The following is a 16,027-nucleotide window of genomic DNA, read 5'->3' as shown; positions in this document are numbered from 1 at the left end:
TTCGGCAGCCAAGCTCTGAAGACAACAAAACACGCATCTTACAGTTTTTGATAGTTGTTGACAGGTAGAGTCTCACAACAGGTCGTGAGCTGCAGAACGCCTGAGAGTGTTTCCTGTCTGCCACATGCATGAGCACATCACAGCAGTCAAAAGCTTATTTATCTGTCAATCAATATCTCTACTCAGAGAACTGAGCAGTTTTAACACTCTCTTTAGCTCTGCATGTCAACCCATTTCAACTCATCAATCACCTACAAAGCATACTCATCAGAAAGTATATTCACATTCACAGATTTGACATTTTTATTTATTTATTTATTTTTAATTTGTCAAGATTATATCTTTGGTAGCAGTAGCCCAGTGGTTAGTTTGCATGCTCTTAACATTCAACCTTAGTGCTTATGCGAGCAATGGAAGTTTAAGTTATTTCCATTCTCTGTTACCCTTCTCTATGGTTTCAAAACGTTCTTCCTAGCAAAGGTCTCAAAAGTCACTGCTTTCACTTGCAATTTGTATATATACAACCGTTCAAAAGTTTGATTTCAGATTTTATAGTGTCAGATACACTTATGCTCAACAAGCCTGCATTTATTTGATAGAAAGTTCAGCAAATAATATAATTTATTCCGGTCATGGCAAAGCTGAATCTTCAGCATCGTTACTCCAGTCTTCAGTGTCACATGATCCTTCAGAAACTCCAAACTTTTATACAGTAGTGTAGTATGGCTGTAAATGAATGAAGCCTTTTTTATTCCAGGAATATTAATTGCAGGAGTGATTATAGGGTTTCATTGCAGTAGCAGATTTTTGTACTTCGGTTTATAAGATGCTGTGGTCTTGTAGTGTGTGTGTTTTTTTTTGTTTTGTTGTTTTTGGTGCAGTAGTTTTTATTGGCCAGTAGTTCAGATTTTTACTTGTTCTGCCAACAATTATACATTTCTTCTATTAAAGGTGCCGTAGAACGTCTTTTTAAAATATGTAATATAAGTCTAAGGTGTCCCCTGAATGTGTCTGTGAAGTTTCAGCTCAAAATACCCCATAGATTTTTTTTTTTTAATTAATTTTTTTAACTGCCTATTTTGGGGCATCATTAAATATGAGCCGATTTAGGCTGCGGCCCCTTTAAATGCTCATGCCCCCCGCCCACAGAGCTCACACTTGCCTTAAACAGCATAAACAGCATAAAGTCCACACAGCTAATATAACCCTCAAAATGGATCTTTACAAAGTGTTTGTCATGCAACATGTCTAATCGCGTAAGTATGGTATTTATTTGGATGTTTACATTTGATTCTGAATGAGTTTGATGGTGCTCTGTGGCTAAAGCTAACATTACACACTGTTGGAGAGATTTATAAAGAATGAAGTTGTGTTTATGAATTATACAGACCGCAAGTGTTTAAAAAATGAAAATAACGACAGTCTTGTCTCCGTGAATACAGTAAGAAACGATGGTAACTTTAACCACATTTAACAGTACATTAGCAACATGCTAACGAAACATTTAGATAGACAATTTACAAATATCACTAAAAATATCATGTTATCATGTATCATGTCAGTTATTATTGCTCCATCTGCCTTTTTTTCGCTGTTGTCCTTGCTTGCTTACCTAGTCTGATGATTCAGCTGTGCACATCCAGACGTCCTGCCCTTGTGTAATGCTTGAACATGAGCTGGCATATGCAAATATTGGGGGCGTACATATTAATGATCCCGACTGTTACGTAACAGTCGGTGTTATGTTGAGATTCGCCTGTTCTTCAGAGGTCTTTTAAACAAATGAGATTTATATAAGAAGGAGGAAACAATGGTGTTTGAGACTCACTGTATGTCATTTCCATGTACTGAACTCTTGTTATTTAACTATGCCAAGATAAATTCTATTTTTAATTCTAGGGCACCTTTAAAGGGTCAGTTCACCCAATAAATGAAAATTGCCATTAATTACTCACCCTCATGTCGTTCCAAACCCGTAAGACTTTTGTTCATCTTCGAAATGCAAATGATTTTTTTGATGATATCTGAGAGCTTTCTGTCCCTCCATAGACAGCCTACACAATTGAAACTTTGACTCTTCAAAATGTTCATAAAGAGATCGTAAAACTAATCCATATGAATTGAGTGGTTTAGTCCAAATTTTCTGAAGAGACTCAATCACTTTTTATGATGAACATGTAATTTACTCACATATAAACATTGATCAGCACACAAACAGAAGCTCAGCCAAACCTGAATGACGCACGAGAACAAACCTATTTCGGAAGCTCAAACGTGCTGCATAACACACGAGAATGAACCTCATTGGTTATGCAGCACGTTTGAGCTTCTGTTAGAGGTTTGTTCTTGTGCGTCGTTTAGGTTATGAACTTTTTGAAGCGTCAAAGTGTGGAGAGACAGAAAGCTCTCAGATTTCATCAAAAAGATCTTCATTTGCATTCAGAAGATGAACAAAAGTCTCACAGGTTTGGAACAACATGAGGGTGAGTAATTAATAACATAATTTTCATTTTTGTGTGAACTAACCCATTAATGTGAGATAATATACAGTGGTGATCAGAATTATTGGCACCCTTGGTAAATATGATCAAAGATGACTGTAAAAAATAAATCTGCACTGTTTATACTTTTGATCTTTAATTCATAAAATTAGCAAAAATCTAACCTTTCATTAAAGGAAAAGAATTGAAAGTGGGGGGGAAAGTCACATTATGAAATAAATATTTATATCCAAAACACATTGGCCACAATTATTGACACCCTTTTATTCAATAGTTTTTGCAACCTCCTTTTGCCAAGAAAACAGCTCTGACTCTTCTTCTATAATGCCTGATGAGTTTGGAGAACACCTGACAAGAGATCAGTGACCATTCCTTCATGCAGAATCTCTCCAGATCCTTCAGACTCCCAGCTCCATGCTGGTGCTTCTTCTCTTCAGTTCACCTCACTCATTTTCTTTAGGGTTCAGGTCAGGGGACTGGGATGGTCATGGCAGAAGCTTCTTTTTGTGCTCAGTGACACATTTTTGTGTTGGTTTTGATGTTTGTTTTTGGATCATTGTCCTGATGGAATATCCAACCATGGCCCATTATTGGATTTCTAGCAGAAGCGGTCAGGTTTTGATTTTTTATCTGTTGATATTTGGTAGAATCCATGATTCCATGTATCTGAACAAGATGTCCAGGACCTCCAGCAAAAAAATAGGCCCACAACATTAAAGATCCAGCAGTATATTTAACCGTGGGCATGGGGTACTCTTTATCCATGTGTGCACCAAACCCATCTGGTGGGTTTGCTGCCAAAAAGCTCTTGTTTTAGTTTCATCTGACCATAGAAGCTTGTCCCATTTGAAGTTCCAGTCTTGTCTGACAACTGAATATACTGGAGTTTGTTTCTGGATGAGAGCAGAGGATTTTTCTTGAAAACCTCCCGAACAACTTGTGGGGATGTAGGTGCTTTTGATTTTTTTTTTTTTTTTTTTTTTTTTACGCTTTCTGAGACTCAAGACTCAACTAATCTCTGCAATTCTCCAACTATGATCCTTGGAGAGTCTTTGTCCACTCAAACTCTCCTCCTCACCACGCATTAGGACGATTTAGACACATGTTCACTTCCAGGTAGATTTGTAACATCTTTAGTTGATTGGAACTTCTTAATTATTGCCCTGATGGTGGAAATGGGGATTTTCAATGCTTTAGCTATTTTCTTACAGCCACTTTCTATTTAGTGAAGCTCAACAATCTTTTGCTGCACATCAGAACTCTATTCTTTGGTTTTTATCCATTGTGATGAATGATTAAGAGAATTTGGCCTTTGTGTTTCCTCATGTTTATACTCCTGTGAAACAGGAAGTCATGGCTGGACAATTTCATGTTTATGATCACCCTGGTGTGCTAAAAAAATGTAAATATGAATGGGAATATACTTCAGAGATATTTTACTGATAAAAAAAAATTCTAGGGGTGCCAGTAATTGTGGCCAACATGTTTTGGAGAAAAACAATTATTTCATAATGTGATTTTTTTTTTTTTTTTTTTTTTTTTTTTTTTTCTCCCCTTTTAATTCTTTTCCTTCAATGAAAGGTTAGATTTTTGCTCATTTTATGAATTAAAGATCAAAAGGATAAACAATGCAGATTTATTTTTACAGTAATCTTTGATCATATTTACCAAGGGTGCCAATAATTCTGACGACCACTGTATTAATAATTTGTTCTTCAAAACTTAGAAGTTTAGTATTTACAGTAAAAAGTTTATATTTATATAGCTGTGATGTTTAGGAAATCCATTCTGTAAATCTACAGTATAAACAAAGATGGCATACAATGTAAAAGTTTGCTCTTGTGACAATCAGTGCACGTTTTGTTCTGAATATGTGCATAAGATGAATAGGCGGCAGATAGAGCTAACAAATAGTTTTTTTTTTTTTTAGTTTGTAAAACACACCCAATGCACCATGTCATTGTATTTTTCTTCAGATACTGCTATTGTGTCACTTTTACAGTGTAAAGACAGCTTACATGTCTATCGAAAAACAGTCCATCTATACCAGCTTTGTTCATCAGCTCCTTATTATGTCCCACTAAACTTGTGTTGTCTAATTTCTCTCTTTGTTAGTTCAGTTGTTCATTCTCTCAATTTGTTTATTTATATGTCCCCTAGATGATAAACTGTAGTTCTCACTGTTCATAGATATCTCTCCCCTCCCATGTTCTCTCGTTTCATCCCCTCGTTCATCTTTGACATGACTGTATTGTCCTGTTTAAATGGGCCTGCGCTGCTTGCATGTGATCTTTCACTGCTCTCTCAGCTATTTGTCACTCCATCAACTCAATACGTGCTGAATTAATGGCACTAATGAAACTCATTAAACAATAAGCTTAAACAAGTGTTGGTATGTTTTCCCTCAGTCTCTAAGCAATTAAAATCTTCAGAGTCACATTTGGAAGAACATAACCAGGAGGAGGATTGTAAACTGTAGGTTAATTCGAAATGTTCTTATGACATACATACTGTAGCGAGAGCAGCTTGTGTGTGTTTGTTTTAAGGTGGTTTTAGATGACCGAAAACTGATACTGTGAATGTTTGTGAAAAGGCCCTGGAGGGAGAAACTGAACACCTTAAACAAGTTTGTAGGAATAAAGGTACTTCACTTAACTTTAGTGGCGGGGCCATGTGAAGGAATGGACTTGGCTTTGCTTTCCCATTCTGTGTGCTAAGTCGAAGGACTAGAGTATGGAGACAGACAGAGGAGAGGGATTCAGACTGATTCAGACTGCTCTTTGATCCTCCTATTGGAATTGTTTTGATGTGAGGCAAAGTTAAAAATTGATAAAGAAGAATCAAGTTAAAAAGTCATAAGTTATTTTGAAGAATATCATACATCAGAAAGGTCAAAAGCAAAAAGCATTTCTGTTGTACACGTAATCTGGAGTGTTACACTTTGGCACTTATGGTGCCGACCTGAGTTTGAATCCGGCTCCGTATTTTTTTTCTTCTAAATCCCATCTTTTCTGTTGTTTCCCGTACTGTCTCGGACTGTCCTGTCCTATGAAGACATTTAGGTCCATAATATTTAAATCAATGAACCACAATGTATATTAGTTATCATACGAAATTGGACATATTTTTAATTTGTTGTAATATTGTATATTTCATTGTGATGTTGTATATTTAATTATGCATATTCAATTGTGCCTGCTCATTTCCCCTATTTTTACATTTAGATTACCTTTGCCATCATCTACTTTAAAGTTTGTCTTTAAAAATACTAATAAATTAATAATCTCAAATTAAATATCCATTTTCATACTGTACATTATAGTGTTAATTTTAGTATTTCAACTTATTTTATTTTAAGTTGCTAAGGCAACATTTCTAATTTTTGTTTCAGTTTTTCATTTAATATTTATATTTTGTTTTATTTCAGCTTTATTTCAGTCAATGGAAACTTTTTTTCATAGTTTTAGTTTCAGTTTTAGTAAACAACAACAAACTAAAAAATGATGTCTAACATTATATATTGTGAATGCATTCTAAATGCACTTATTATTTAACATGCAAGATTCTAGTTAGTGTTTTCTTTTTAAGTTATAAGGCAATATAGTGTAGAATTGTTATATAAGTTATTTATTGGTTTTCGGCCATAACATGAGGGAAAAAATATTAGGTTATTGGCCAATTTTTAAAAAATCGGTGCATCCTTAATGTAAAGATCACTTGTGTAATTAAGTGCAGGACCTTTGCAGGATTTAAAAACATTTTTAAAAAGTAGAGATCAGTGAGTGAATGGCATGTTGCACACATGGCATGCCTAACAGCAAAATGCATTCCCCTTTATAATTTACTGTCCCTTTTCCCAAAAGTTGTCAAAAGCTAATGCTTTCTATATTTCTCTCTTTCTCTGTCTATCTATCTTTAGGCTACCCACTACAGTTTTCTGGCCACTCTGGAGGTCCTGGGGAAACTGAGTTTTAGTGCTTTGGCTGGCGGTATGGTGGACACTGTGGGCTTTCCCATAGCCTTCATCCTCTTCCTTTTCCTCACCTCTAGCAGTGCCCTGCACGTGTGGAGAGCCACAGAGACTGGCGTACTGAAGGAGCAGCTTAAAGAGCAGCCAAAGTGACCAGTGTGAGCCATGTGTTCATGTCTGGTGACCAAATAACCAGAGATGCAAATATGTTGTTTTTATTTGTATTTATTTGTGACACAACCAGCATTTTCCGTGACAAGAGCCACCTGAGCACTCTCACTGAAAGCCAGTACCTCTCTGAAAAACGCTGCAAATGTTTAACAGCTACATTTAGTCAATTAGATTTAAAGGTACTTGCTTTTATACAACAATGGCAAGCAGACTGAGCTATGGCGACACTGTGAACATATTATCTAGTCTGCCTGGAGGACAACAGTCAATCATTGAAAAAATAAAATATGGTTAATCCATTATATTTGCTATAATGGACAATGCCAAATGTATAATTCAACAGAATTGTACTGGTTATAAAAGGTTAACAGCTTGTTTAACGGTCTAGTTATAATTACAGTAGTTATACACACCCTAGTCATTTACACATTTCCTTATATGCAGCATGTATTCACCTTAGAAATGCCTTTAGTTTTTAACCGGATGCTCTCTGACACCTTTGGAAACACTTGCAACATGCTGCATTTTAAAAACCGCTTGACTTTAGAGTCATGCAAATTTGTAAGCAGAAAGAACATTGAATTATGGTTCTATGGTTAGTGGAGTGCTTTTGTATTCTCAATGCAATACTTTTATTAAAGGGGTCATATCATGGGAAAATAAAAGTTAAGGGTACAACAATGTACTAAACTGTAACTTTTGACAATGTAGTTCAGCAACTCGGCCAAAACATATTACCTAACTCCTCAAAAATTAATAATGAGAGTTAAATGAGTTAAAAACCTTGTGCTGCTCCTGGTTGTGCATAGCACCTGAGACATCTGCTTGGATTGTTAGGAAATGTAAGAAAAGAGTAGCCCTGCAGCAAAGCGACCAAACTGTTTCTCATTTCACTTACCTAGATGGTGTTGTGCAAGGCAGAACACCAAAAATTGCTGTTTCATTCAGCAAGTTAGAGAGAGGGTGGAAAGCAGTCATGACAAACTAAATTAGTTTTGATGCAGAAAACTTGGCTAACATATTAAGTGGACCTCAGGGAAAAAAAAAAAAAAAAAATAAAAAAAAAGTATGATGTGACCCCTTTAATGTCAATGTTAAATACTGTACATTGAAACTCATCAAGCTAATTTTTTGAGCCAGTACTATATTGTTTAAAATGATTATTTTTTGTATAATGAGTTGTCTGCATTTCCTATGCAATAACACAAATTATTCATGATTATTCAATCCAACTTTGCTTCTCATGGTACCTAAAAAAAAAAGTTTTTTTTTCTTTTTGAAGTTCTCCAGTTAGTGAAATATAGACTATCATGATGAATTGATATACAAACATTAATCCTGAAGTTCTTGTAAAGGACTGTGGGTAATTCTCTATCTTTTATTTTTGAATATGTTTGAATTGCCTTACTTTTTTATATAATTTATTGCGGAGCCAAAACATGTGGAGATATTGTTGAGCCTACATAGGCATACGTGTGGGTTTTGCCATAACTAATGTGTTTAAGATACCTTGAATCTATAATGTACTATAATTATTTATACACATTTTGAAGGGGAATTTCAATTGCAAAACAAAAAAGGCAGAAAATGAAAATGCAATGATACATGTTTTCCATTCTGCAGAAAAATATTTAAATATATATAATAGACTATAAGGTATGGCCAATTAATGGTTATAATTAAATCCTCTGATAAGCAAAGGCCTTTATACATTTTTGGGGGATATTATGTAGATGACTCAAAAATAAAAGCTATTACTGAATCCAGAATGTGCCTGTGCTTTTATGAGCTTATCAGACAAGAATTAAAAGCCATTCATCTGTGTTATTAAGAGATCTTGGCCATACCACTTAACCTTAGTCTTTAGAAAATCCAATATTGTGTTGTGCACATTTGTGGTTTATACACTGCTCTAAAGATATAAAGCACAGTGAAACGCTAATGACTCAAGTATTTCCCCAGATGGAGCCTGGAGACGTTTCCCTATGATATGATGTAATAACTGTCGAACTGTATGTTGTTGATGGGACTGAACCATATCCCCAGCTTTTACCATGACATTGTATACTCTCCCTCATCATGACAGAGAGGTGATTCTTCCTGATCTGTCAAAGGGATTAGGAGTCCTTATGTAATTCATGAATAGACCTGCTCTTCACCTTTTCACTGAGACATTATTTCCTGGGTGGTTTAGACAGAAAGAAAGGACAGGGAAGAAAGGAAGGGAGCGTCTTCTTCACACTTTACCTTCGCAAAGCACAAGAGACCAAGAACTGGTCAAATAGAGAGTGTGTGTTTACATGCGCAGTTATAATTGAGACACGGCAGGTTTTTGCATCGTCGTCAAAAGTATATTCAGAAATATAGATTAACTATGCATTATTTCACAGTATGTAGTGTATAGTTTCTTCAGTTCTTAGCAAGATACAGATGTTTTTTTCTTTAAAGCACATTGCGGAGGAAGATGTTAAATCTGGGTCCACGTGTCTTAGCAAAATTGGAATGTATGTCACTCACGTGTCAAGTTATTAAATTGTCCATGCTTTCAGTTATGAAAAAGTATAGTATTCTCAGCTGTTTAGCATGTTTTCAAAATGTATACAGTAATGGTTTTTTTTTTTAACATCATAAATCTATTTTTTTATTTTCATTTTTACATTTTCCGCATCTTGAGAACCCCCGAAATGTGAAAGTGTCTATTTTGCTGATTTTTCCCCCTTCAAAATCAACACATACTTGTAAAAAATGTTTAAAAGTCTGCTGAATCTATCTCTGCCTGTTATGGTGTTGTGGTAAGATTTTCTGTTGGTACGAAAATAAAAAGTATTGATTATTGAATTATGAATTCTGTCTACAATTTCTTAAATTGGTAGGTAGATACAGGTTTTTTTTTTTTTCTTCTTTTTTTTTCTTTCAGTTTTGCAGTTTTATCCTTAGACTTAGGTCATATAGCCAGTTAACCTCCAATTAGCGCTGGGCATGAAATGTGTCCTGGATTCACAGACAGCTGAACGTGACCACCAACTCACCAACTGTTTTTAAGGTAGCAAAGCTGTTGTAAATTGACTTGTCTTACCTAATAGCAACAAACAATAGGTATGACATGAAACAGACCTCAAGTTGTTTCTTGTGCTTTTCCCAGGCATTGAGTTTCCATTTTCTGGGAGCAGAAAGGAGCATTAGAGCCTCAGGTCTTTGGGAAATAAGCTGAGAAGAGAAGAAAGGACACAGTGTAGAGTGAGAAGTAAAGGGACAGTTTGTCTCGTGGTGTCGATTGGAGACAGACCCCCGACTGGGTCCGAGAAATTGGGAGGAGTTGTCCAGCTGAGTGAGTGAGTCCAGAAACTGTACAGTCACCAAAGCCCATTCTGCTACTTTCTGTCTTGTCTTTGCATGTCTCGTACAAACCTTGCACAATATTTTTAACTTGAAACTTGACCGTTCTGAATCCCTAAATGTGCATCTTGTGAACAGTATAATTTTAGTATCTTTGAGATATTATTATAGTTTTAATTAATATTTTGAATTTGTTTTTTATTTTTATTTTTTTATTTTTCATTTGACTTAGTTTTAGTAATTTAGTCTGTATAGTTTTTAAGTATATAATACGTATATATAGTTTTTATTCATTTTTAGTTATATTAGTACATCAAGTTAAACAAAATGAAAATGAGAAATGTTTCCTTGGCAACTAGCTGCAAAAAAATAAAAATTAAAAAATAGATGATTCGTTTGTTGGTTTTAAGATGAATCGCTTGTTGTATTTCTCATTTGTAAGTTTCTTTGGATAAAAGCGTATACTAAATGAATAAATGTAAATAAAAAGTTTTTTTGTTACATTTTATTTCATTTCAGTTAATGTTTGTTTTTTTTTAATTCAAGTAACAAAAATATTTGTAATGTTTTAGTAAACTACAATAACCCTGGTTGTGACTAAATCAGCAATTTAATATTTCTTTTTACTCCATTATTAAGGGATGCACTGTTCTGTGTCAAAGGGATAGTTTATCCAAAAATAAAAATGCTTTGATCATTTACTCATATTACCTCATATTGTTTCAAACCTGTATGACTTTTTTTTTTTTTTTTTTTTAAATCTCCTTTTGTCCATTCAATGAAAGTAAGAAAGAAAGTTGTACAGGTTTGGAATGCCATGAGGGTGAGTAAATGATGACAGAATTTACATTTTTGGGTGAACTATCCCTTAACAGTCCCATTACATCTCCGCTTCTTCCAAGTTAACTTTAAACTAACCCTACTATGACAAACTGACCCTCTCCCCGATGATGTGCCTAGTCCCCGTATTAAAAACCAGCTGGCTAGCTTCCTCATCATGTGCGTGATTAAGTTTCTTTTGTGAGACAAGGGCTGATATTGCAACATGTTTTAATATCGACTAACAAAAGTGTTTTGTGGAGTCCCCGAAGGGAAGAGGTGTTGGCTTTTTCAGCGCAGCTTTCTGTGGGCAGGCCGGCAGAATGCGCTGGTGGCTCTTTGTCTGCCAGGGAAACCCTAGCCGGGAGGTGCGGGCTGAGCGCGGAGAGGCGGCATCGGATAACCACACATTTCCTCTCCTGCTATTTACCGGCCTTTTGTTTGTTTGCCGAATGCGAAATATATACATGTCGCCAGATCAGATCTGCTTTCCACACGTTGCCCCTCTCTTTGTTTAGTTTTTTATTCATCATCCTCCTCTTCTCCTCCTCTTTCTCCTCTGCCTTTGCAAACTCTTCATGCACTGTCAAAAGTCTGTGCGCCTGTTCTTGAATATTTCTGAGTGAATTTGATAACCCTCTCAGAACTGTTCAGATATCATTTACATAATGCGGTCTATTATTGAGGAGGTATAACACTTGCATTTGTGTGCCAACATCATAGAAAAGGTGTTGTTGTTTGTTTGTGATGAAGGGAGATGGGTAAGCTTGAGATGACCTAAAGGTCATGTTGCCACTCTTCAGCACATGGGACAGTCAATATGTTGAACAGTAGCAGTTTTGAGATCAATATTTTGATTCCTAAACTGCTAACTGAACTATACAGTACAGTTGGGGTTTGAAAATCTCAGCTAACTGATTGCAATCTGTTTTCTATAGCTCGGTCCTTTAACAAGAAAAAGCTATAGTAACTTAGATTGGTTTTGTACACCCATCACAACCATTTTACCATCTCAAATTGTTGTTTTCTTGGAGTAGAGTAATATTTGTATATGTCTGATATTTCAAATCATCCTGTACTTTAATATATGTATGTGCTTAAAAAGATGAATAATCACTTCAGACTCATCTTATTTCCATAGTAAATGGAGAAAAATTAGTTCCTTCTTGTTCCATGTGCCCACACAATAATCATATTCAGCTATTTTTACCAACCTGACTTTAATCTGCATAAATATTCATAGGAAAGACAAGGGAAATACATGAGTAGAGGCTTAGTCTATTAACCACCATTCAGAATTGAATTTAGAATTCCTTTTAAATTTTCAATTCCATTTCAATTCCATTCCATTTAAGATAGATACGATGGATGGATGGATACAGTGGATTGAAGGATGGATGGATACAGTAGATAGATGGATAGATGGTAAGATTTGGATGGATGGATGGATGGATGGATGGATGGATGGATGGATGGATGGATGGATGGATAGATAGATAGATAGATAGATAGATAGATAGATAGATAGATAGATAGATAGATAGATAGATAGATAGATAGATAGATAGATAGATAGATAGATAGATTCGGATGGATGGATGGATGGATGGTGGAAGGATACAGTAGAGAGATTAATAGATGTTAGATTCGGATGGATGGATTGGTTGGATGGATGGATGGATGGATGGATGGATGGATGGATGGATACAGTGAATGGATGAATATAGTGGATGGAAGGATGGATCGATACAGTAGATAGATAGATAGATAGATAGATAGAATGGATGGATGGATGGATGGATGGATGGATGGATGGATGGATGGATGGATGGATGGATGGATGGATGCAGTAGATAGATGGGTGGATGGTGGAAGGATACAGTAGAAAGATTAATAGATATATGTTAGATTCGGATGGATGGATGGGTAAATGGGTGGATGGAAGGTTACGATAGATAGATAGATAGATAGATAGATAGATAGATAGATAGATAGATAGATAGATAGATAGATAGAATGGATGCATGGATGGATGGATGCAGTAGATAGATGGGTGGATGGTGGAAGGATACAGTAGAAAGATTAATAGATAGATGTTAGATTCGGATGGATGGATGGATGGATGGATGGGTAAATGGGTGGATGGAAGGTTACGATAGATAGATAGATAGATAGATAGATAGATAGATAGATAGATAGATAGATAGATAGATAGATAGATAGATAGATAGATAGATAGATAGATAGATAGATAGATGGGTGGGTGGAAGGATACAGAAGAGAGATTAATAGATAGATCAATACGATGGATGGATGGATGGATGGATGGATGGATGGATGGATACAGTGAATGGATGAATATAGTGGATGGAAGGATGGATCGATACAGTAGATAGATAGATAGATAGATAGATAGATAGATAGATAGATAGATAGATAGATAGATAGAATGGATGCATGGATGAATGGATGGATGGATTGATGCAGTAGATAGACGGGTGGATGGTGGAAGGATACAGTGGAAAGATTAATAGATATATGTTAGATTCGGATGGATGGATGGGTAAATGGGTGGATGGAAGGTTACGATAGATAGATAGATAGATAGATAGATAGATAGATAGATAGATAGATAGATAGATAGATAGATAGATAGATAGATAGATAGATAGATAGATAGATAGATAGATAGATAGATAGATGGGTGGGTGGAAGGATACAGAAGAGAGATTAATAGATAGATCAATACGATGGATGGATGGATGGATGGATACAGTGAATGGATGAATATAGTGGATGGAAGGATGGATCGATACAGTAGATAGATAGATAGATAGATAGATAGATAGATAGATAGATAGATAGATAGAATGGATGCATGGATGCATGGATGAATGGATGGATGGATGGATGGATGGATTGATGCAGTAGATAGACGGGTGGATGGTGGAAGGATACAGTGGAAAGATTAATAGATATATGTTAGATTCGGATGGATGGATGGGTAAATGGGTGGATGGAAGGTTACGATAGATAGATAGATAGATAGATAGATAGATAGATAGATAGATAGATAGATAGATAGATAGATAGATAGATAGATGGTTAGATTCAGATAAATGGATGGATGGATGGATGGATGGATGGATGGATGGGTAGGATTTGGGAGGGTGGAAGGATACAGCGGATGATGAAGGTTACGATAGATAGATGTCAGGATGATGATGATGATGATGAATATTGCTGTAACAAGCGTTTTAGAGAACGTGTAACTGATTATCTTTGGCCTGACGATGGCACTTGGTGTGGACAAGGAATGCTGGTTGATTCTGATGTGTTTATCACACTTGTGCTGGTAACGTGTAGGGGCTGTGGAAGCAGGTCCGATCTGATGTGTAGGATAATGGGAATGTGTCTGTGTCTGCCTTTGTCTGATGGGTTGAGTTGTGACAAGCTGCCAGCTCATATGGCGTTGAAGCAGAGTCACCACCGCCTCACCCCTGGCTTCACTCCACTGCTCTCCCCTCCACCTCGTTTGGGCCATTACGGCGGTGGCAGCAGAAGCCCGCAGACCTCTCTCATCCCCATCTCATCCCCCTCTCTTTCCCCCTCATTGCTCCCACTGTTCATCCCCTTCCTCCCTCCCTCCGCCATGTCCTGTCCCTAAATCACAGCGTTTCTCACTTACCCCTGCCTCCCGGTGACATCACTGCACATTCTTTGCTCAGAGTGTGGAGCGGGATGTTCATCGGACCACAGCAGCGTGATTCAAAATACTATTTCTCTTCGCTTCATCGGGCCGACCATTGTGGCGAGTCCGGCTTGGGAAATACAGGCTAAAGGGTGCTTTTCAGTGGCGTTCATTAAATGCAACTGCTGCAAACTAGATGTGACATTTCACAGAAATGTAATTATTTTTTATTTTGAAGTTAATTTTTAACGTTGAAAGATTATACATATATATTATTTTATTGTTGTTCATTTTCCATGCATTTTCAGTAAATAGGGAGTGAAGTTTATAAAGAGTGCAAACATAAAAACAGTCATCATTTACTAAAAATCTTGACAAGTCCATAACTAGTAGTGATGTCCAATTTGAGGACAAATCATTCTTTTCAGTCATTTATTCAGTTCACATTTGTGTACCACATAAGGAATATGTCACATAAGTCATATGGGTTTGAACAACATTATGTTGAGTAATTTTTAAGGTTGAGCTATCCTTTGAAGAAATTGAATCTGTTGTCATATTCATTGTCATTAAATGAGCAGAATCTTGTGACACTGAGAGAATGTGTTTTTCCATTTGGCCGTAGGGATTGCTGTGCTAGTGGGATAAAGCTGCTCAAGTTTCTTCTAATCTTCTAATAACATCTGTAGAAAAGGTTAGGTATTACCCGTTTAACAATACAGCCCAATTAGTCACAATAATGTGTCATTTAAACCTCCATTATTGCATACTGAATCAGTGAATGGCCCGAATTTTATCTCCTTTCATAAAACACTGTATAGATTACTGCAGTTTTGAATTGGTATTCCAAAATTCTTTACAACTTCTTTAAAATGCTTGACCTTTCTAACAGCACAAAACATTTTATCCTGCTACAATGTCCTTTTCTGAACACATAAATGGACCTCGTTGTCTGTTTCTTTAACAGCCAGATTGTGGGTATGTGAGAGGAATGCAGCACTTGACTTTCTAAAGTGATGACCCAAAAGATGTACCAATGAATGTGAAGGTGTATCCTTGGATTTAATTGGATACTGATCCACAGACGTGTTTGGATGATGAGATGGAGGAATCTGTGTCTCAGTGATTATAGGATGGCCTTGCCAAAGTCGCTGGTTTTATTTCATTGGCATAATTCCTTCCAAAGTCAAAAGGCGATGATAAATCAAAACAGTGCTGCATGACTTATGCTTATCCTTCAGTGCTGAATTTATGAATTTAATTTTGTTCCATGCTTAAAAATGTATGATTGTAACTACTGAAAAACAAATATGAGGGTCAAGAGAGTTCACCCAAAAATAAAAGTCCTGTCAACTTCATTTTGTTCCAAACCCAAATGATTTTCTTCTGTATAGAACAAAAGGATACATTTTGAATGATGCAACTCTTTCTTTTTTTCCATATAATTACAAATAATGGGGAGCTTTTTTAAGCTTTAAAAAGGATGCACAATCAGCATAAAATATTAAAGCATACTAGTCCATACTTATGCACTATATT

At 36.1% G+C, this 16,027-nt stretch overlaps 1 protein-coding gene across 3 annotated transcripts in view; it reads left to right on the top strand.

Annotated features, from left to right (window-relative positions):
- mfsd3 (major facilitator superfamily domain containing 3) overlaps nucleotides 1–9,480 on the top strand; it is a 36,242-nt gene extending 26,762 nt beyond the window's left edge. For all 3 annotated transcript variants that reach the window (XM_048187543.1, XM_048187544.1, XM_048187542.1), the window contains one exon: nucleotides 6,421–9,480. In XM_048187543.1, coding sequence (XP_048043500.1) covers nucleotides 6,421–6,624 — 204 coding nt within the window. In that variant the 3' untranslated portion in view covers nucleotides 6,625–9,480. The remainder of the gene's footprint in view (nucleotides 1–6,420) is intronic.
- Nucleotides 9,481–16,027: the final 6,547 nt, after the last annotated feature.

The sequence above is a fragment of the Megalobrama amblycephala genome, linkage group LG4 (genome assembly GCF_018812025.1).
Source record: "Megalobrama amblycephala isolate DHTTF-2021 linkage group LG4, ASM1881202v1, whole genome shotgun sequence".
In the NCBI taxonomy this organism is placed as follows: Eukaryota; Metazoa; Chordata; class Actinopteri; order Cypriniformes; family Xenocyprididae; genus Megalobrama; species Megalobrama amblycephala.
Note: the sequence above shows the minus strand (reverse complement) of the source record. Positions and strands in the feature narration are given on the sequence as shown.